The following is a 22959-nucleotide window of genomic DNA, read 5'->3' on the forward strand; positions in this document are numbered from 1 at the left end:
GACCGACTGAATAATGGGCTGGAACTTTCCACTATTTTTATGATACCCTTCCTTGGTTTTCCCCTCACTCCCCTGGTTTGTGTTTTTTTTTCCTTTAAATACCTTTCTCCCCCTGACCTCCTAGTAGACACTCCTCATTATGAGTCTCGACCTCAGCCCGGCTGATTCCTGAATAAACCCTCTTGTGTCTTGAGAGTTACTGAGTGATTGCGATATCTCGAGACTAGAGTGAGGGTCTCCCCTCCTGGGGGTCTTTCAATAATAACGCCCAACACAATACAGTTCTCCTTTGTACAAGTCTGGGGGTGTGTCCATAGGTCCGCCTGCCAGTACCTGTAAGCAACTCCAGTCATGCCCCTGCCTCAGATTCATGGGCAACCTGGGGCCTCCGCTTCCACCCGCCTGTCACGGTACCTGGAGGCTCCAGTCATCTCCCCATCTGCAGCAGCCCTGCAGCGGGTGATCAGATTGCATCGCTTGGTCTGTGACGTCAGAAGGAGGCCACGGATACCACCGGAACAGAGGTGCTTTTCCCAGACTGTGATGGTGGCAATGGTTGTCTGCTGGTGCAGTCACTGGGCTCTGGTCGGGATTTCCATACATCATGCCTGTGCGAAGGTCCAGCGCCTTCATGGGAAATGTAGTCTCCCACTGGCTGCCATCTTTCTTTTTCCTCGTGGCCTCATGGGATATGTAGTTTGAAGGCCGGCTGCCATATTGGAATGAGGTTGATGCGCGTGCGCATTTAGTTCTTTGACCACCATTTTGGCAGGAGTCCTTATGGGAAATGTAGTCTCCAGCTGCTATCTCTGAGTAGCCCTGGCAATCACTGAACTCACTCGGTTGCCCAGGCTGGCCTTAAACTCAGAAATCTGCGTGCCTCAACCTCCCAAGTGCTGGGATTAAAGGTATGCGCCATCAATTATTCATCATTATTGGCTATTGAGTAATATTGATTATTGATTAGCACTGTCTGCTGATTATCAATTATTGATTATCAAGATTATTGATCACTTTTGGTTATTGACTAGTATTGAATATTGGCAATTAATTAGTATTGATTATTGATTAACATGATTATTGATCATTATTCCATCACCATCATCCCCCTGCCTCTGCCTCTCGAGTGCTTGGATTAAAAGCCACCACTGCCCAGCTACACCTGTTTTCTTTGTTTGGTTTTTTGTTTGTTTGTTTGTTTTGAGATAGGGTTTCTCTGTGTAGCCCTGGCAGACAAGCCACTGACACAAAAACAATGGTGGATCTTAACAACTGGCCTTTCAGTCCTTTAGTTGGGAGTCCTGAGGGTCTTGGGTCAATGCACCAAGATGTTATGTCCAAGCCACAGAGACCACAATGACCAACAAGGAGCCTATTGCAATGCAATCACATGGAGGTCTTTATTATGAGCTCTGTAATAAGGATTCTCACCAGTCAGCCTCACATGAGATCAAAACTGAGAGTCTAGAGGTGCTGGGTATTTATTGCAGTTACAACAAGATTAAGACATTAATACACAGGTCAGCAACTTAATATTTTAAAAACTACATGTCTGGCATAATCTGTAGGAACCAATCAAGGGAGTAAAACCATATGACAAGCATGATGGGTAGACTAACTTTGTCTCTGTAAGGTATATTAATTATCTATATGTAGCTTAACCTTGCAGTTGTACCTTGACTGGCTGTTGACAAGGAGGGCTTGTCATAGGATGTTTGCTCAAGTGGACTTTGTGCACTCTCAGAAACAGAACTGATTGGGCTTTACAAACTCATCGTTGTGCCTGAGGTCCTGATTATTGAAAGATGCTCCTGTTCAACCACAAGCCATGCATGGCAGTAGAAAAGGTACTTTGTCCAAAGACCTACCTCACTATCTGTTACTGCAGATCCCAATATCAGTTGCACTAACACCAGAGGCAGCTTTACCTCTGTCCTGACTATGTCTGCCTGTGGATGCTAAGATCATCTCTTCCTGCCCAACTCTTCTCCCTGCTACCAACATTAGCAAGCATTCCCTCTTGAGCATACCCACCAAACATGTCAGTAAAAGAGGCAACACTCAGGCAACTTTCTCTGTAAATCCAGACATCAAACAGCAACGAAGGAACAAAACTCCCACCCAAGCAAGACAAATCCAGAAATCAGTACTGAGATAATAATCACTTCAAACCCAGAGGCCTAGACACCAGCATAGAAATATAATAAACAACAGCCAGAAAAAATAAGTCACCAAAATCTCCGACCCATCCTACCACAGCAGGTCCTGAGAAATTAAAACATGCAACAGATATGGTACAAAAGAAGTTGTTTGGGGGGCAGGGAGATGAGTGAGAATCTGGGGAAGGGAATGAGGCACAAAAGAGGACCTGCAGACAGACAGACAGACAGACAGACAGACAGACAGCAGAGAGAGAGCCCTGAGAGTAAAAAAAGAAAATAGAGAGAAGGCATGAACTGAGTCAGGGAACAAACAGAGAGAGCTGTGTAGCTGGTGGTCCATGTATATAAAGAACACCTGACAACAGCAGCAGGTGATGGAGGCAGGGAATGACTTAAGCAGTTGCTAAGTCTCTGAGAGCAGAGCATTGAAACTGCCTGTGCACTGACAACTACAGAGGCAAGGCTCACCCAGGGAACAGGAAACGAAGGGAGAGTTTCAGATATTAAGGATGAATAAAACAAAATGAAGACACTGGGTAAAAAAATGTGGATTGTAGAAGTTTCCTAACCCTAAACAACTAGGAATTCTTCAACATATGAGAAGGGAAAACTACAGATGATTGGAATAGAGGAAGAAGAATATCAGCCCAAAGATCTAGAAACTATTTTTAATGAAATAATAATGGAAATTTTTCTAAACCAAAGAACATGCATGTGAATGTACAAGAAGCATCCAAAACACCCAAGAGATTGGAGGGGAAAAAAGTCCCTTTACCTAATAATAATCAAACACTAAACATAAAAAATAAAGCAACATAAAGAACTGCAACAGAAAAAAATTAATAAAAACTAAACCAAAGAAAAACAAGTAATGTATGAAAGCAGATCTGTTAGATTTATGCCTGTCTTCTTAAAAAAAGGTTTTGTTTGTTTGTTTTCAAGACAGGGTATCTCTGTGTAGCCCTGGCTGTCCTGGAACTCACTCTGTAGACAAAGCTGGGTTCAAACTCAGAAATCCACCTGCCTCTGTCTCCCAAGTGCTGGTATTAAAGGTGTGAGCCACCACTGCCCAGCTATACCTGTCTTCTTAACGTATACTATAAAAGACAAAAGGGTTTGGACACATGTGCTGCAGAGTCAGGGAAAACACCCGAGTTTTAACAGGAAAGCAACTGGTCCAAATGTTTTGGGCAGATTCAGAATCAGCCATGACACTGAGGTTACTCAGAGGTCAGCTCCTGACCTAACAGGTGAGGAGCATCACCAGGGACCTCACAGGTGGTCACATCTAGCTGATGCTTCCCATGCAGTTCCAGAGAGGACCCAGCACCCCAACTCCCACTGCTCAGCTGCCTGCCCCTACCCATTGTGGGCAATGATCCTGTGCTCACCATGACTCGATTTCAGAGCTTCCCTGAGGTCTCCACACAGCACCCACAGCAGAGCTCAGAGCAGAGCACAGATGACCATTCAAGCCTGCACAGGAACAGCAAACTTGCAGAATGGCACCTGGAAGAACCCGCCTCCCTGTCTGATTGGCAGGTCTGCCTGGGATACTTGATTGGCCAGTGAGCCTTACCACTCCTTAAGGTTAAAGTGTGCTTCCAGACCAAGTTCCGACCTTTTCCAGAGCTGACCCCCTGTAAAGGTGGCTGCTTACCCCTCCCTCTCTTTTGATCTCTTGATCTATTGCTCTGTCTTTCTCTTGCCCTCTTGGGCTCTTCCCTTCCCCCTTCTCTCTGCACATGCTTATGCCCAGCCTCTACTTCTCTACTCTCTGCCTCTCTCTGCATTTCTCTGTCTCTACTACCCTCTAAACTCTCCTTCACATGTCCTGAATAAACTGTATTCTATACTATACTATCTTGTGGCAGGCTCCTCAGGGGTAATAGCTGTCTCAGCATGAGGCATGGTCCCTCCCGGGGAAGAAATATCTCAGCAGGAGACATGAGCCTGCTGAGACATGCCCTTCCCCAACACCTTCCCACACACCCATAGAACATATTCCATCTGTTTTTGAAGAGAAGTAACTATGGGGAGGAGGATACCTGGCTGTCAAAAGGTAACTGTGGGGTAGAATTTTAGACAGAATGCTAACTGCATTAACATTAAAGAGGGGTTTTAGGAAACAAGCTTCATGCTGGACTCAGAGAAACTATGGCTCCCTTTCACCAGATGACAGATATCAATCAACCCTGGAGAAAATCCAGAATCATAAGGGAAACACAGTGGAGCACTATTGGTAGCCAGCACACCTTCATTAGTGGCAAAGTGGAGAAAAACAACAGTTGTATTAGTACAGGTTCTGTAGATAAACATAGCTCAAATCATAGAGAGAATGAATCTTTGTATATAAAAAGGTTATTTAATAAAATGTCCCAATAAAGGCTGTTGGACAAGGTAAATTAGAAAAACAAGGACTGGTGCTTTTCATGCTGCAAAATATTACAGCTGATCTTCAATGAATACCAGAATTCTGAAGAAATAAGTACTTAATAATACCAGTTTTAAAATGCAAATAAACAAACAAGTCATCTTTGTTTTGTAAAAAAAAAAAAGGTAAGGCCAATATAAAAAACAAAAACACTACCCTGTTCAATGTCCTTTATATATGTAGGTTGTCAAAAGAATCTGTAGCCTAGATTAAAGGTGGATCTGAACATCTCGAAACATCAAGATTAATAAATGGTTTTTCACTTCAAAAGTTGTAATTAAGAAACATGCCCCACGCCGTGCAGTGGTGGCACACACCTTTAATACCAGCACTTGGCAGGCAGTGGCAGGGGGATTTCTGAGTTCTAGACGAGCCTGGTCTACAGAATTCCAGGAATGACAGGGCTACACAAAGAAAACCTGCCTCAAACAACAGAAGAAGGAAGAGGAGGAGGAGGAGGAGGAGGAGGAGGAGGAGGAGGAGGAGGAGGAGGAGGAGGAGGACAAAGAGGAGAAGGAGAAGGAGAAGGAGAAGGAGAAGGAGGAGAAGGAGAAGGAGAAGGAGAAGGAGAAGGAGAAGGAGAAGGAGAAGGAGAAGGAGAAGGAGAAGGAGAAGGAGAAGGAGATAGGAAAGGGGAATTGAGGAGAACCAGCAACAGGTATGGCGAGAGACAAGATAGGACCAGAGTGGGGAAATGAATCATAATCTGCAGCTGGCTGGGGGATGGGGGTACACTTAGGATGTGCCAGAGACCAGAAATAAGTACCAAGGATTCTAAGGTTGATCTTAGCTGAGATGTATAGCAGTTAGCTATGGACGCTGAAGAGGCCACATCCTGCATCAGGCAGGACCCTTAATGGAGAGTTAAAAACACCAACCAATCAAAAAATCTTTCTACCCAAAATTTGTCCTGTCCACAAGAATACAATCTACAACATAGATTCTGTCCAGCAGTAAAATAATGTTGTTCTTGTTCTAACTTGCTATCCTGCTGCTGTGATTGACTCCCTTATGCAAAACCATCTCAGGTAATAAATGTTTGTTGTACATGGTTCTGTCAGATCACAGTCCCTCATTTTGGGAGATTAGATTAGAAACTGAAGGCAAAACCATGGACACACAGTGTCTCCTGGCTTGCTCTCTTGCTTGCTCACTATCTCATGCTCAGCCTGCTCTCTCATCCAGCCCAGGACCACTTGCTTAGGGATATTGCCATCCTCAGTGGAAGAGCCTTCCTAATCAATCATCAACACTATCTCTCACAGACATAGAAACCAGCCATTCTGATGAGGGCATGCCCTCGATTGAAGTTCCTTCAGATGACTGTAGCTCTGAAATGCTGAGAACTTAAGACAACTATGACACAGACACAATAATAAATGAGGAAGTTATAACAACCAAAAACCAATGACCTAACCATATCAATTACAAGAGCCCTGCCACCACAAGAGGTAGTTGGAGTTGTGGCTGAGCAAGAACAAAATAGGGAGGGCACCTGACTCAGAGCAGGGAAGGATACACTGGAATGGGGAGCTCAGAGGCTGTGCTGACCTGGGGTGAGTTTCTTTAACCCTGGGTTCCCAGGCCAGTGCTACCAAAGAGGAGGCTAAAACAGCTGGAAGGTGGACAGAAAAGCAGATTGTCCCACACAACTGGAAATGGCCACCAACAAGACAAGACCTCTTGTCCAAGGAAGATATGCTAATTTTGTTAGACTTGATGAAGAATGACCTTCCATCTTATGACAGCTCCAAGTTCAAAACTAGAGTCACATATGAACTGGGCAGAGGGTAGTTCAAGAGGTGGAAAATGAGGTCTTTGTATTTCTACCCTTTAAAATAAGGTAGGCAGAGCCTGATTTTGCCCTGGATGCTGTCTCAAAGAGCTCTCTGTCATGGACTAGTCAATGGGTCTAGGTCCTGCTGTTAAGGATTTAACCCAAGGTGTGTGGCTCGAAACTAAATTGACTAGGTTGGAGTCTGTATCTTTTCCTCAGTCAGAGAAAAACAAATTGCAACACACAAAATAGACAGCCACAAGGTGGCAGTAGAGGCTATACAGAAAATTCCTCCACTTGGACAGAGGAGAAAATGAAGACAGGATGGCAACTGTGAGCCCTGTATCAGGGCTCCATGTCTGCTCTAACCTTCCCAGAAACTAAGACCAGAGAAACATTGTCCACTATACCAGACTCTGGAACATCTTCAAAGGACTTTGGGGTTGCGACTCTCCAGCGTATCCACTGTAGCAGGGTTCCATGTTCAATTTAGTCATCTCCCTTCACAGATACTCAAAAAAACCTGAAAACCAAAGCACACATACAAATCTGGCAGACAAGCCACTGACACAGAAACAATGGTGGATATTAAAAACCAGTCTTTCAATCCTTAAGTTGGGAGTCCTGAGGGTATTGGGGTTCCAGTCAATGCACTAAGATGTTATGTCCAAGTCACAGAGACCCCAATGACCAACAATCTATTGCAATGAAAACACATGGAGGTCTTTATTATGAGCTCTGTAATAAAAATTCTCACCAGTCAGCCTCAAATGAGATTGAAACTGACCGACCAGGTCTAGGGGTGCTGGGTATTTATTGCAGTTACAGCAAGATTGGGACATTAACATGCAGGCCAGCAATTTAATATTTTAAAAGCTGCATGACTGGCATAATCTGCAGGAACCAACGAAGGGGGCAAAATCATCTGACAACCATGATGGGTAGGCTAAATTTTTTTCTGTAAGGTGTATTAGTTATCTATTTGTAGCTTGATCTTGATGTTGTACCTTGACTGGCTGTTGACAAGGGAGGTTTGTCATAGTATGTTTGCTCAAGTGGATTTTGTGCACTCTCTAAAACAAAACTGATTGGGCTTTACAAACTCATCTTTGTGTCTGAGGTCCTGATTATTGAAAGATGCTCCTGTTCAAGCACAAGCCATGCTTAGCAGTCGAAAAGGTACTTTGTCCAAAGACCTACCTCACTATCTGTTACTGCACTCTCTGGAACTGTTTTCCTGAGCAGGTACCCCACAGCTCTGGAATCTCAAAATATTAGGGTTTCAAAGTTAACTTCAATATTACGGCTTCTTGTTCCAGTATCTGGGATCCACACATGATCCTCTGTGCTGCTCAAAAGAGATTGGGTCACTTCTCCAGCTCTTCCCTCTATAGCACTCTAGTTTCTGGTTACTCTACTGCTGCTGCTGTTCTTTCTGCTCATCCCATGGGACTGACATCTTCAATATAATGGGTTCCTCCCCTTCGACTAGGATTCACTCTGTTCCTGTCATACACTCCCTTCACTGGGCCAAGCCTTAGCTGCTCTGCATGAGATTCATTCATGCCTTAAAAACCAATACCACCTGGGTGATTCTCACACATGATCAACTCCAGGTGCACAAGGTACAACCTTGGCTATCTCTGGAACACAACATCTGTTCCTCTCAGAAAACACTTACCAGAAGATGTCACCTCAGTAGTGCTGGTTTCTTCAACATCATCACTAATTTTCTAACTACAGCCAACCAGCATCAATTGTCTCAGTCGTCCCTTCTATTCTTCCCTCTAAAGCAGAGCCACATGGACAAAGCTGCTGAGTTCCTCTGCTTGCTGAGGCTGGAACATGGCCCCTTCTATTACATCATCACCAGCTTTCTATTTTTCAACAACTTCACTGCCTAAGCTTGGCTGTGCTTGAACTTGCTCTGTAGATGAACCTTGAACTCAGATCTGCATGGCTCTGTCTCTTGAATGCTGGGTAATACATGTGTAACACTTTATCTGTACCTAAGCTTTTCTTTACCTAAAACTTGTTCTGTACCAGGAAGACTTGAATCAGAGATCTGCTTGATGCTCATCTTTTGGGATTTAAGGCTGTACCTCCATGCTTGTACTTAAGTATTTTATTTTGAGTCTTAAAATGTAAGCCCAGAATAGTAATCACAGTCCATCTATGGTCAGTTTCACACATACTGGTAACCCTTGTGTCCTCATGAAAACAATGACCAGGTGACAATTGAAAGATATAAAAATTTATAAAGGGTATGGAAAGTTTGCATGGCCCTCTAGAGCTGAGCCAAGAATGTAGGCCAACTGGTTCACTAGCTCCAGGTTCCAGGAACTGGCTGACCACAAAGAAAGCAGAACTAAAACTACAGGTCAGGTGGGTCTTTCTGGGAACTGGCTGACCACAAAGTAGCTGTGTACCTTCCCCCCACCATGAGCAAGCCTGAAGAGACCTTGTTTACCACAACAAGGTCAAGTGACAGGATATAGGTGGAGTTACCCACCTTGGCTGCCCAGAACACAGAAGCAGAACTGCCCCTGGGCTTGCCTTGAGACATCTCCACCGTGACCTGGAACGGACTATGGATTATCCCACCCATTTGAAACCATGAGGGGTTGTGGGTTGGGTCTTCCCCTTTAAATTGAGAGCTGAACATTAAAGCTTGGGGCCTTGATCAGAGAACTTTGTCTTGGCCTCATCTCTTCTCGCCCTCCGTCCCCTTTCATTCCCAGCCCCCCTTTCAGGTGAACCCAGTTGACTTGTGGCCGCGGGCGGCTACATAGATGGTTGAGCAAGATTCAATTCCTGAGAAAAACATGTACAAGATGTTTCCAACATGACCAACTGAATGATGGGCTGGGACTTACCACTATTTTTATGAGGTTCTTCCTTGGTTTCCCATTCGACCACCCCACCCCACCCCCGTTTGTGCTTTTACCTTTGAATACCCTTCTCCCCCTGGCCTCGGAGTCCACACCCCTCATTATGAGTCTCGACCTCAGCCCGGCTGATTCCTGAAATAAAGCCTCTTTCTGTTTGCTGGCCTCGATCTCCCAAGACTAGAGTGAGGGTCTCCCCTTCTGGGGGTCTTTCAATAAGGCCCAACACAATACAGTTCTCCTTTATACAAGTCTGAGGGCATGTTCATAGGTCCGCCAGCCAGTAACTGGAGGCAGCTCCAGTCATGCCCCTGCCTCAGATTCACAGGTGCCTCCACACGCTCACAGGTAGCCCGGAACCTCTGCTTCCACCCGCCTGACACTGTACCTGGAAGCACCGGTCATCTCCCCGTTCTTTGGCAGAGGCAATCGGATCGAGTTGCATGGTTTGTGATGTCAGAAGGAGCCCGCTGATGCCACGAGGACTGCAGTGCTCCTCCTGGATCACAGCAGCAGCAGCAGCAGCAGAGGTCTCCAGGCTGGGGGTGAAGGCAATAGGCTCTGAGGGGATCTCCAAACACCTGGCCTGTGTGCCGGCCCCAAGTCTTCATGGGAAATGTAGTCTCTGACCTGATGCCATTTTGCTTTTTTCTCACGACATTTTGGGATATGTAGTTTGAAGGCCAGCCGCCATCTTGGATTGAGTTTGCTACGCATAAGCAGTTAGTTCTCTGACAGTCATCTTGGCACTAGTTCTCATGGGAAATGTAGTCTCATGCTGGCTGCCATCTCTGTGTAGCCCTGGCTGTCCTGGAACTCACTCTGTAGACCAGGCAGGCCTTGAACTTAGAAATCTCCCTGCCTCTGCCTCCCAAGTGCTGGGATTAAAGGCGTGCGCCATCAATTATTAATCATTATTGGCTGTTGATTAGAATTGATTACTGATTATTGGTTAGCATTGACTGCTGAAATGTAGGTTACCCTAAAACTAATTATAAGCCCAGGCTGACCTCAAGCTCACTGACCTCAAGCTCTCCTGCCTCTTCTTCCCAAGCATTGGAGCATTGGAATTCACGCACCACCACACCTGGCACCAAAGAGTAATTGTTGTTATTGTTATTATTGTTATTATTATTATTATTATTATTATTATTATTATTATTGGTTTTTTGAGACAGGGTTTCTCTGCATAGCCCTGGCTGTCCTGAAAATCACTCTGTAAACCAGGCTGGCCTCAAACTCAAAAATCGGCCTGCCTCTGCCTCCCAAGTGCTGGGATTAAAGGTGTGTGCTACCACCACCAGGCTGAAATAAGTACTTACTAATACCAGTTTTAAAACACAAATAAACAAACAATTCACCTTTGTTTAGTAAGAAAAAAAGTAGGGCAAGTACAAAAAACAAAAACACCACCCTATTCAAAGTCCTTTATATATGTAGTTTGTCAAAAGAATCTATAGTACAGATTAAAGGTGGATCTGAATATCTCAAAAGAACAAGATTAATAAAGGGTTTCTCACTTCAAAAGCTGTAATTAAGAAATATGCCCCACAGCAAGCAGGGCTTGAGTTAGGGTTAGGGGATTAGACAGTTATGGATAGGATTAGGATAAGTGTTCTTAGAATTAGGTTTAGGAGGTTAGGAAATTCAGAGGTGAGTGTTAGGATAGGGTTAGGCTCAGGGTTAAGGTTTAGGTGACCACCATTATTCTTGATGGTCCCACTGTGTCAATATTATCCCTATTACACAAAGAAGAAATATCAGGCCTACAAGGTATTCATTTTATGTCTTAATGGTTTGTTTTATTCTTATTCTGATAGCTTCTTTCTTACTTAGAGAAAGGCTTCTAAAATGAAGCTAAAAGTCTTTCCAGCCATTTGCCCCCAAAACTAGCATGCTAGCAAAAGAATCAAAGATTTTGATATTCATAGAACTCTACAGACGAGGCTGGCCTGGAACTCTGAAATCTGCCTGCCTCTGCCTCCCAAGTGCTGGGATTAAAGGTGTGCACCACCACTGCCTGGCTAGTTTTTCTTTTTAAAATCAGATAAATATACAAAGGTAAGAATATCTAGCACAGGGCTTATCTTGTCTTCTAAATTAAACCACAACGATTTTCATACCTTCAGGTTTGTTGAATTAAAATAATCACTGTAGCCACCTATGGTCATGAATCAACTGGGTTCACTTGAAAGGGGAGCTGGGAATGCAAGGGCACTGAGGAAGAGAAGAGATGAAGCCAAGACAAAGTTCTCTGATCAAGGCTCAAGCTTTAATGTTCAGCTCTCTAGTTAAAGGGGAAGACCCAACCCAAAACCCTTCCTGGTTTCAGCCAGAGATGGGTGGGATAATCCATAATCCATTCTTGGTCATGGCTGGAGATATCTCAAGGCAAGCCCAGGGGCAGTTCTGCTTCTGTGTTCTGTGCAGCTAAGGTGGGTAACTCCACCTAGATCCTATCACTTGGTATGTTGTGGTAAGTAAAGTCTCTCAGGCCTGCTCAAGGCTTGGGGGGAGAGTACAAATCACAGCAGGGCTTTTTAAATGTTACTAAACTTCTAACAAAAAAGCATGACATATCTGGCCAGTATTTGTACAACTTGACAGGGGAATAACTATTTAGGTAACATAAATTTGTCTCCAGATATACTGAGTAAAGTATTTTTAATGTGACTGATTGTAGGATGTCTACAGTCTCATAAGAAATACTTTGTCAATGGCTGTATAAAAAAACCAATTATTTCATTGTTATTCCAGGGTGAACTATGATAATTTTGAAATGTGGTGTCACTGAGAATGTAGAAAAAGAGGATATTAACTGCTTACTTTCTGCCCCTGAATAAATATTCTCACAATAGATTGTGAATTTTTTTGTTTATAAAATATTAGAATGATCTAAAGATGTAAATGGTGTCAATAAAGAAGAAGTTATGCATAGATTATGATGAAAATTTCCAAAATGAGAAGAAAAGCTAACCTACAAAGCTGTTGGAAGTTCTGAAGGAATAAATGAAGTATTTAAGGCACTTAGATCATAAAGTTTTTGGGAGATACTTATGGGATTAAAGTATCTGTATTCAGATGAACATTTATGACAAACTGGCTGTCATCTAAGTTTTATCCTATCCTGTGTCCAGTCTACATTGAAGAAAGTCAAAATACAGAGATGATTCCCTCAGAGCTTCCAAGGAAAGTTACACCCAATCTAAGCAAGATATGGAGTAATGTTCACTAAGAGAGAAATAGTACACAGAAAAGCTTGAAGATACAGAGATTCTTCAGAAGATCAAGTGATAACCTAGACAAGAAATTTCAACAGACCTTAACAAAAGGTCAACAGAAGTTGGTTTTGCTAAATGTGTAATCTTAAGCAGGCATAGGTAAAGGATGAAGGGACAAGAGTCCTAAAAAAATTTTGTTTGATCTTGTGAAATGTTATTTAGAAAATAAATTGTCACTCCCGATTCTCTTTGTCATATATAGATGCAACTCAATATCCCAGATGAAAGAAAAGTCCATGAAATATGTCAGCATGACAGGGTCTATATACAGCTGAGAAAAACTGAACAACCTTATTAAATACTGAGGTCAAATCTAAAACTTATACTTAGCAAATATGAAAGACCATCTCATTATCAAAGAGAACTTCTCAATAATAGATTGTGTTCTTTGTTACACAAACCATACATGCTCCCTGATTTATATGATGGCAGGAGTTTCTACCATCAAATGACCAGATTTATAGGCTTATTCAATTATCCTATCTCACACTCTTGAACTTCAACTGTCTTTTCTTTTAATGCAGCAGATACGTGTGCTTCATGTGCACAGAGAATCCAGAATGAGACTTGTGTACTGAGTATAAGCAGCTCTGCAAAAAGATATTTATTAGATAAGGACAGCCACCTGTGTTCAGGGACATTATCCAGACAAAGTCAGGCAGAGAAATGGAAGCCCTGCTGATAAAGGGAGCCCTGTATTTTGAGCTGAGTTCCACTGAGACTTGTGGCCTGTGACCTTCACACAGGTTTTCCAAAACCTTGATTCCTGAAACCATGGATCTTGGCTGTGACAGGAACTGTACCAAATACTGGAAGCTGATTCAAAATACATACAGCCTAGGACCCTTCCCAGCTCTCCAGGTGGCTGTCCCATAATTGGCTGTGTAAAAGTGTCTTCTAGAGGTCATTCTATTTTACTATAAGTTCAGCACATTTGGGGTAACAAGGACTATGGTATTAATGGTAATTAATGCCATTAGAATCCATGATCATTGGCCCACTGTCTCACTTCTCTGCTGTGAAATGAGTTCCTTGGTCAGAAGCAATACTGTGTGGAATGCCATTGTGGTGAGTGAGGCACTCAGTATGTCCATGGATCGTGGATTTGGCAGAAGCAATATGTGCATGAAAGTCAAAATCATAAGCAGAATATGTATCTATTCCAGGAAGTAGAAAGCTTTGTCCTTTGCCCAAGAGCAATGATATGATGTAGTCAACCTGCCACCAAGTCACTGGCTGGTCAACCCAGGATATAGTTCCATATCTAGGGCTCAGTGTTGGTCTCTACTGCTGGTAGATCAGGAACTCACCAGCAGATGTGGCCATGTCAGGCTTGGTGAGAGGATGACTCTACTGTTGTATCCATGAATAAACCCCACTGTGTCCACCATGGCCACTATGTTCATGGTCCCACTGGAAAATGACAGATACAGCTGAGGACATGGCTGACTTCCCACAGAATAGATCACCCTAACTACTTGGTTACTGAATGATTGCTCAGCAGAACTTTGCTTTTGATCAGCATTTACATGGTACACTATCGATTACTGACTATCATGACTATTGATCACTTTTGGTTATTGACTAGTATTGATTATTGGCCATTGATTAGTATTGATTATTGAATAACATGATGATTGATTGTTCTTCCATGACCGTCATCCACCTGCCTCTGCCTCGCGAATGCTGGGATTAAAAGTGTGCATCATCAGTTATTGATCATTTTTAGTTATCAATTAGTATTAATAATTATGGATTACTGATTATTGATTATTGATCAGCATTGACTATTGATCCTTATTCCATCACCAACCTCCCCCTGCCTCTGCCTCCATATTGATAATTATTGATTACTGTTTATTGATTATTGGTTATTGATCAGCATTGATTATTGAACATTATTCTATCACTGTCATCCCCCTGCCTCTGCCTCCCAAGTACTGGGATTAAAGATGTGTGCCACCACTGCCCTGCTTCTTTGACCATTGTGAGAGATCTATCCACATACTTCTTCCTTTTATGTCTCTCTCAACAATATTCTAATCGTTCTGTCTCCAAGTCTCTGACAGTTAAGCCATCCCACTGTTTATAGCTGATGATTGAGTGAATAATCACACATTTCCAAACAAATGCATGAGCATGACCACTGCATGAAGCTCTGAACTGTGGTGATTTCCCTTTACTGGTGTCTTTCAGGATTGTCCAAGAAACATGTTTTCATGCTGCAGTTGTTCACTTTTGAATGGGACCTGCATAACAGGCAGAAACCTTAGTAAAGCAGGACCTAGTTATTTCTTCCTTAGTCACTTGATGATTGGGCCTGTCCCAGGAAGTCCTAGGTGCAGATATCACCCCTCTATTCCTATTTTGTCTATTTCCCTGTTAATATCTGTGAGATATCACATGCCATGTTCTCGATAAGCTGCTCATACTTCCAGGCCAGACTTACTGGCCATGCATTCACACTCCACCAACCCCATGGTGCCTTCTTCCTTCTCCCGCTTCTCTCTCCTTCATGGTGTCTTCCCCAGACACTCAGTCTGGGACCTAAAGCACCATCTACCTTTCTTCTCCCCAGCTTCAGGTTTTGGCATCTTTATTAGGCAATCATGGAAGGCAGGAAATAAATATAGAAATAATGTAATTATAGTCCCCAAAAATTATTGTACAAAGTTGAACCAGGCTTTATGGCCATGTGTCCAGAGTCTAGGATCCTGTATTAGAGCACATCAAATATTATTTTTACTTTTTCTCTCAGGCTGAACATTTCAAACCAAGAAAATAATAATCTTTTAAAACAGGGCCACTCTATGATTCCCAGTTTTTGTTTTTGTTTTGTTTTGTTTGTTTTTTGGTTTTTCGAAACTGGGTTTCTCTGTGTATCCCTGGCTGTCCTGGAACTCACTCTGTATATCAGGCTGGCCTCAAATTTAGAAATCTGCCTGCATCTGCCTCCCAATGCCTAGGATTAAAGGTGTGTGCCACCATTGCCTGGCCTTTATCCAGACTACTGATTACCTAGTGTGTAGAAACAAGAAATTATTAATCAAGACATTTGTTAATCACCTAAAATTAATTACCTCACAACTCCTTGCTAATATCAATCACTACTAATTGAAGGAAGCTTTTACCCTCTGTTTTCATCTTTTTTTGTACTGTGACTAACCCTGCTTCAAAGTTGGTCATAGAACTTGATTCTTGCACAGGTCCCTCCCTCTTCATTTTAAGACCCAAGGAAAGCCAGAGAGGTTGTAGGAAACGCACTCAATGTTTTATTTTTGTTTTGCACTGACCAGTCTAGGACCAGTCTGAAAGAGTTGCAAGACACTCTTTCCAGCACTGAGCAGCACAAAAGGACTGGGTGCTCAAAACAATTCTCAATTACATACAGAGGCAAGCCTCAGCTGAAGGCAACATTCCTATGAACAAAAATAAATAATCAGGAGGAGTTGAAAAAAATGGAAAGAAATTCTTAATGACTTGGAATTGAAGGTGAATGAAAACAAAAAGAGGATATAGCAATGTTGCATTTGAAATCAATAATTGGCTTTTAAAACAAATACACATAGAATGAATTAGGTAGTCTTCTGTTTCTATTTTGTGGAATTGTCCAAGGTGTATTGGTCTTAGCTCTTCTTTGAAGGTCTGGTAGAATTCTCCATTAATACTACCTAGTCCTTGCCTTCTCTTGGACAGGAGGTTTATAATGCCTGCTTTGATTTCCTTAAAGGTTATACTACACTTTAGATAATTTACCGATCTTGATTTAATTTTGGTTTATGGTATCTGTCTAGATAACTATCCATTTCTCTGGCTACACATTTCATCTAGATTTTCCAGTTTGTAGAAAGAACTAATGATTTTCAGAAGTTTTCTCAGTTTCTCTTGTTATGTCTCCCTTTTAACTTCTGATTTTGCTAATTTGGATACTGTCTCTGTGCCCTCTGGTTGGTCTGGCTAAGGGCTTTTCTATCATATTGATTTTGTCAAAGAACTAGTTCTTGGTTTGTTGAGTCTCTGTACTGTACTCTTTGTTTCTAAGTGGTTCATTTTTGCCTGTGGGGAGGTGGGCAGTGAGAAGCATCTGGGTGCCTGGTAGACCATAGGCCTTGAAACCCAGACCTTTATTGGACGGCAGGTGTTCAGCTCTGGTTCCAGGCCCTGGTTCTTTTCATTTAGCTTCAGCCCTCCAGAGCCCACAGAAAGGTCTATGGCCATCAGTCAGGAGGAACAGTGCCCCAGGCTATTCCACAAGTAGATGAGGTATCTCCAAGCTCTCAGAACAAGTTAATAGGCATTATCTGCTGACTGACCCTAACCCACCCAGAAACTGTATATAAGGGCTCTATTCAGGGGAAGTAAAGTGTACGAGAATCATGTGGGTGTCTGACAGTTTCTGTAGCAAGAGCTGTAACACTTGGGAAGAGATCTGCTCTCCCAGAACCTGCCTGGGACACCAAGCTGCCTCCATGCCAGCTAGCTGGCTCCTTATTGGCCCAGCCCGAGTCAGCTCAGCATGGAGACCTGTGCAGCACCTGGGAGTTACTGGGCTGCAACAGTGGAAACTCAGCAGAGGCAGCAATGGAGGCAGGCGATCTCCCCTCCCTGCTCGAACCCTGTCCTGTACTGGGCCGGAGATCATTGTGAGACACCCTCCAGAACAAGGGACCCACATCTGCCCTGAGTTTGATTATTTCCTGGTGTCTACATCTTTTAAGTGTGTTTGCTTCTTTTTGTTCTAAAGCTTTCTGATAATGCTGTTAAGTTGCTTGTGTAGGGTCTCTCTGGTATGTTTATGAGGGCAATTAGTGCCATGATATTTTGTGTCCCATAAGTTTTGTTATGGTGTGTCTTCATTCTCATTGAATTCTAGAGTCCAGTCTTTTATTTCTTTCTTTATTTCTTTCCTTAGCAAGTTATCATTGTATAGAAAGTTGTTCAGTATGTGGCTTTCTGATATTTTTGTTATTATTGAAATCCAGATTATTCTGTACTGATTTCATAGGATGCATGAGAATATTTCAGTCTTCTTGTATCTGATGAGGCTTCTTTTGTGACAGATTTTTTTTTTGTTTTTTTCAAGACAGGGTTTCTCTGTGTAGCCCTGGCTGTCCTGGAACTCACTCTGTAGACAAGGCTGGCCTGGAACTCAGGAATGCACCTGCCACTGCCTCTCAAGTGCTGGGATTAAAGGAGTGTACCACCACTGCCCGGCGATTTGTGACAGACAACATGTTTAATTTTGGAGAAGATACAATGAGGTACTGAGGAGAAGATATATGTAATTGAATTCTACCTTTTCATATCTGATTTTGGTAATTAGGATATTGTCTCTGTGTCCTTTCATTAGTATGGCTAAAATTTTATCTATCTATCTATCTATCTATCTATCTATCTATCCATCTATCTAATATATATATATATATATATATATATATATATATATATATATATATATAAATGTTCCATATGGAAGAGTCAGAAGAAAGACTTTAGAAGGTCAAGACGATGGCGACCCCATAGGAAAAACAAGTGTCAACTAACTTGGACACTTTAGGGCTTCCAGAGTCTAAGCCAAAAACCAAGGGGCATACAGGGGATGGTTCATGGCCCTGGGCATGTGTGCAGCAGAGGATTGCCTTGTCTGGCCACAATGGGAGAGGATGCACTTAACTCTATAGAAACTTGATGCCACAGGGAAAAGGGAACCTGGTGGAGGTGAGTTCCTGCTGGGTGGGCAGGTGAGAGAGAAACCTCTCAGAGGCAGCAGGGAGGAAGATGGGGAAAAGACCTCAAGGAAGAGGTACAGGAAAGAGGGCAACTTTGGAATGTAAAAAAAATTATAATTTTAATTAAAAAGGGAAAAAAGAAACAGAATTGAAAAATATATATCTACATTGAGTTTGAAAAAGAGCAGATAGATGGTTTCCTTGCAGAGAAAGTGGCATTAATTCACTACTATTAATTGCACATACCTGGCTGCTATGTGCAATGTTAGCTTCTGTGATCTGTAATATGACACACACAGCTACAGCCAATGGCCTGTGTCTCAATCATCCCACCTGACTTAACACTGAAAGTGCATTGGCCGTATCTCCAAAGTTAGAAATTCAATATTTCTTGGATTATGCTAATGTTCCCAGGTTATATACCTATCAATCTAGTTTGTCTTCATTCACCTGACATGCTTGCAAATTAGAAAATTATTACCCTGTTACCATCATGTCTTTTTTTTTGTATTGGTGACTCCAGGGTTAGTGATCGGAAACGATGTCATTAAAACCATCATCTCAACAAAGTAACTTACTTAAAAAGTGCATCAGTTGCCTCCCTGTCCAATTTAATGAGAAAAAAACATGGGGTTAATCAAACTTTGGGTTAAATGTAAGCTGATTACTTCACGGAATCTATCATAGAGCCTATGGGTGGGTCCCACCATGCATTTCATTGTGCGGACACAAACTATTGTATATCAAGTACATTGACATAAAATAGACTTTTTTAATTCTAGAAGTTATAGCCACATCCCATTCCATGATGTTGGTACTTGATTCTGTATTAAGGAGTAACATTTATCACCCTCTGGTTAATGAGTGTGAGCTCATTTATATTGCCAAAGAGGGTCTTATATATTCCAACATAGCTGAAGTACAAGAAAAAGGCTTTGAAACCAACTGTATGAAGATAATAGAAGTCCTTAAAGTGGAAATGACTAAATCTCTTAAAGAAATCGAGAAAAGCACAAACAATTGGAGGAAATCAATAAACACCTCAAAGACAGCCAGGAAAACACAAACAAAAACATGGAGGAAACCAACAAATCTTATAAATAAAGCCAAGAGCTGGGCAGTGGTGATGCACACCTTTAATCCCAGCACTTGTGAGGCAGTGGCAGTGGATTTCTGAGTTTCAGGCCAGTCTGGTCTAAAGAGTGAGTTCCAGGACTACTAATTCATATTCTCCTAAAATATTGATAACAAAATCTTAGAAGAAAAACTTCCAAAATAAGGAGGAAGGTACCTATCAAAGTAAAAGAATCATGAAAACACCTAACAGAATGGACCCTAAAATTAAGTCTCTTTCCTGTATAATAATCAAAACATCCAGTACAAAGAAAGAATACTAAAAGCTACAAAGGTCAAAAGCCAATAAACATATAAATGAAGATTTTTTTAAAATTGCAGATGACCTTCAAGGAAGTTACCAATACAAATGAAAATTCAGGTTGTAAATAATCTTGTATTATCTGCAAAAGAAAGTAAAGCACACAAATACCCCAACAGCACCAGCAGCACCACCAGCAGCAGCCACAACAAAATACAAGGAGTTAACAATCACTGTTCATTGACTCTCCCAGTATCAATGACCACAGTTCACCAGTAAAAAGACAAAGGGTAACAGAATAGATGCTAATAAAATTGATCCTTCAATTGCATACAAAAAATATAGCTCCACATCGAGAATAGGCAGTAATTCCAGGTAATGGAATGTAAAGAGATTTTCCAAGCAGATGGACCAATGGAGCAAGCTGATGTAGTCATTTTGAAATGTAGCAAAACAGATATTTAACAAAATTAATCAAAAGAATTGGAGAAAGACACAACAAATTCCTCAAGTTCACAGTCTCTTTTGAGTTTTATACAATCATGTAACTGTAATCCCATATATCTTCAAAAACAAACAGCATATCATATCCATCCTAATTTGCAGAACGTACTTCGCCATTTCTAAATGCCATTGTGAGGAAATACTGGGCCAAAAGAAGACCAAAAGGCAACAAGGCAATCTCCAAACTCTGCATCTCCATGTCTGATGTCAAAGTGTTCTTCATATCTCCAACTCCTTCCTGCTTTGCTCACTGCAGCACAATTCTTTCACCTTGGCTGGTTTTATTCCCTGCAACAGTTTTCCAGAGCAGGTATCCCATGGCTCTGGAGTCTCAAAATATTAGGGTTTCAAAGGTAACTTCAATATTACAGCTTCTTGTTCCAGTATCTGGGATCCACACATGATCAGCTGCGCTCCTCAAAAGAGATTTGGTCACTTCTCCAGCTCTTCACTCTGTAGCACTCTAGGTTCTGCTTGACTCCACTAAACTGCAGCTGCTGCTCTCTCTGCTCATCCCATGGGACTGACATCTTCAATATGCTGGGTTCTTCTGCTGTTAGTAAGATTCACTGTGTTCCTCTCATACATTCCCTTCACAGAGCCAAGCCTTAGGTGCTCTGCATGACAGATTCATTTATGCCTAAAAACCAATACCACCTCGGTGATTCCCACACATGATCAACTCCAGGTGCACAGGAAGGTACAACCTTGGCTATGTCTGGAGCACAGCTTCTTTGTCCTCTCAGAAAACGCTTACCACAAGATTTTACCTCACTGATGCTAGTTTCTTCTTCATTCCCACTAACTTTCTAACTACAGCCAACCAGCATCAATTGTCTCAGTCATCCCTTCCATTCTTTCCCCTAAAAGCAGAGCCACATAAACAAATTTCCAGAGATCCTCTGCCTGTTGGGGCCCCAACATCACTTCTTATATTACATCATCACCAGCTTTCTATTTTTGAACAACTTCACTGCCTAAGTTCAGCTGTGCTTGAACTTGCTCTGTAGATGAGCCTTGAACTTAGAGATCTGCATGGCTCTGTCTTCTGAATGTTGAGTAATACGTGTGTAACACTTTGTCCATACCTAAGCTTTTCATTTCCTAAAACTTGTTCTGTACCAAGATGACTTGAATCAGAGATCTGCTTGATGTTCATCTCCTGGGATTTAAGGTGTGTATCACCATGTCTGGACCTAAGTATATCCTATATCCTTTTAGATTTTAAATTGAAAACCCAGTATAGTAATCACAATCCATCAATTTACACTTTGAAACATACTTGTATCTTCTTATGTCCACATAAAAACAATAACCAGTTACTAATAATGCCTAAAATTATACAGTTCTCATCCACACAACTTCACATCCATATGTTTAAGGAGGTGGAATTTTGTCATAATACCACCATTTTTTTTAATACCATTGTGTACCTTTGATCACAGGATTTAGCTTCATTCAACTTCCTGGTGAGATTTTCTCTTTGAAGCTAACATTTCATATTTTTCCTTTCTAAGACTACTAAGCATGATCAAAACAATCACCGTGAGAGTAAACACAGGACAAAGGCTATGCTTGGCTTTCCTGAGACTTCCTTTGTCAACGCAATTAACAAAATAAACCTCTTTACCTTCAGATGAGAGCAAAACAGAGCAACATTCTTCAGTAAAACATTATAAAAACTATATAAAAAGTTCAAACCACCCTTAGTACATATGTGTTCTACTAGGATGGCCCATGAAGTTCCACTTACTACATGTACAAATCCAAAGTCTAAAACCCACATTGCTTCCAACAAAAGCATGGTCAGGCCTACCAATAAGAATACTTAAGTCTGGGGTACCAACTTCTGTCTCAGATAGAATTTCCATTGCTAAGAAGAGACATTGTCACCAAAGCAACTGTTTTAAAGGCAAATAGTTAATTGGGTTTGTCTTATACTTTCAAGTGTTTAGTTCATGACCAACATAGCAGGAAGAATGTCAGCATGCAGGCAGCCATGATGCTGGAGAATGAGCTGAGAGTTTTGCATCCTCATTAGAAGGCATCCAGGAAGAGACTGTCTTCCAGCTGAGTCTGTTTTTTACTGGCCAGAGTTCCAAAGACCACCACCATAGGCGTTCACTTCCTTCAAAACAGTAATATCTACTCCCACAAGGCCAAACATACTAACATTGTCACTTCTTAGGGACAAGCATATTCAAATCCCCACAGTTTATTCCTACTATAAATTCTTTCATGCATTTAAATAGGATTAGGACATTACCACATTGATTGCTCTCAGAAGGTTTCTCTCGAGTATGTGTTGATGTTTGTATTCAGAGAATACTGTGGCATGTAAAGGATTTTCCAACTTGAGGACATTCACAAGATTTCTGTCCAATTTGTGGTCTTTTATGTCTTTAGAGACGACAGTGATAGGCACAGGCTTCTCCACATTTGTTACATTTGTAAGTTTTCTCTAAAATGTGTGCCACTTGATGTATTTGGAGAGTACATTGTCATGCAAAGACTTTACCTCATTCATGACATTCATGCACTTTCTCTACAGTATGCATTCTTTTATGGATCTGGCAATGCCTGTGACATGCAAGGGCTTAGCACCTTGATGACACTGAGTCATTCTCTTGAATGTGTTCTATGATGTAGTCTCAGATAAAACTGAACTGTCAGTTTTTCCACAGTGATTACATTAATGAGGCTTCTCTCCAATGTGATTTCTTTGTGTGTGTGTAAAGAACTATGACATGCAAAGGCTTTACCATATTGTTAATATTCAAGCAGGTTTCTCTCTGGTATGTGATCTCTC

General features: G+C 41.8%; 1 protein-coding gene across 1 annotated transcript in view; it reads right to left on the reverse strand.

Moving 5' to 3' along the window:
• Positions 1–368: 368 nt before the first annotated feature.
• Positions 369–22959, reverse strand: part of LOC143433957 (uncharacterized) — a 39114-nt gene continuing 16523 nt past the window's right edge. Inside the window, 2 exon segments of the mRNA XM_076928153.1 lie at positions 369–560; positions 9650–9822. Of these exon segments, the coding sequence (XP_076784268.1) occupies positions 369–560; positions 9650–9822 (365 nt within the window).

The sequence above is a fragment of the Arvicanthis niloticus genome (genome assembly GCF_011762505.2).
Source record: "Arvicanthis niloticus isolate mArvNil1 chromosome Y unlocalized genomic scaffold, mArvNil1.pat.X SUPER_Y_unloc_2, whole genome shotgun sequence".
Lineage (NCBI taxonomy): Eukaryota > Metazoa > Chordata > Mammalia > Rodentia > Muridae > Arvicanthis > Arvicanthis niloticus.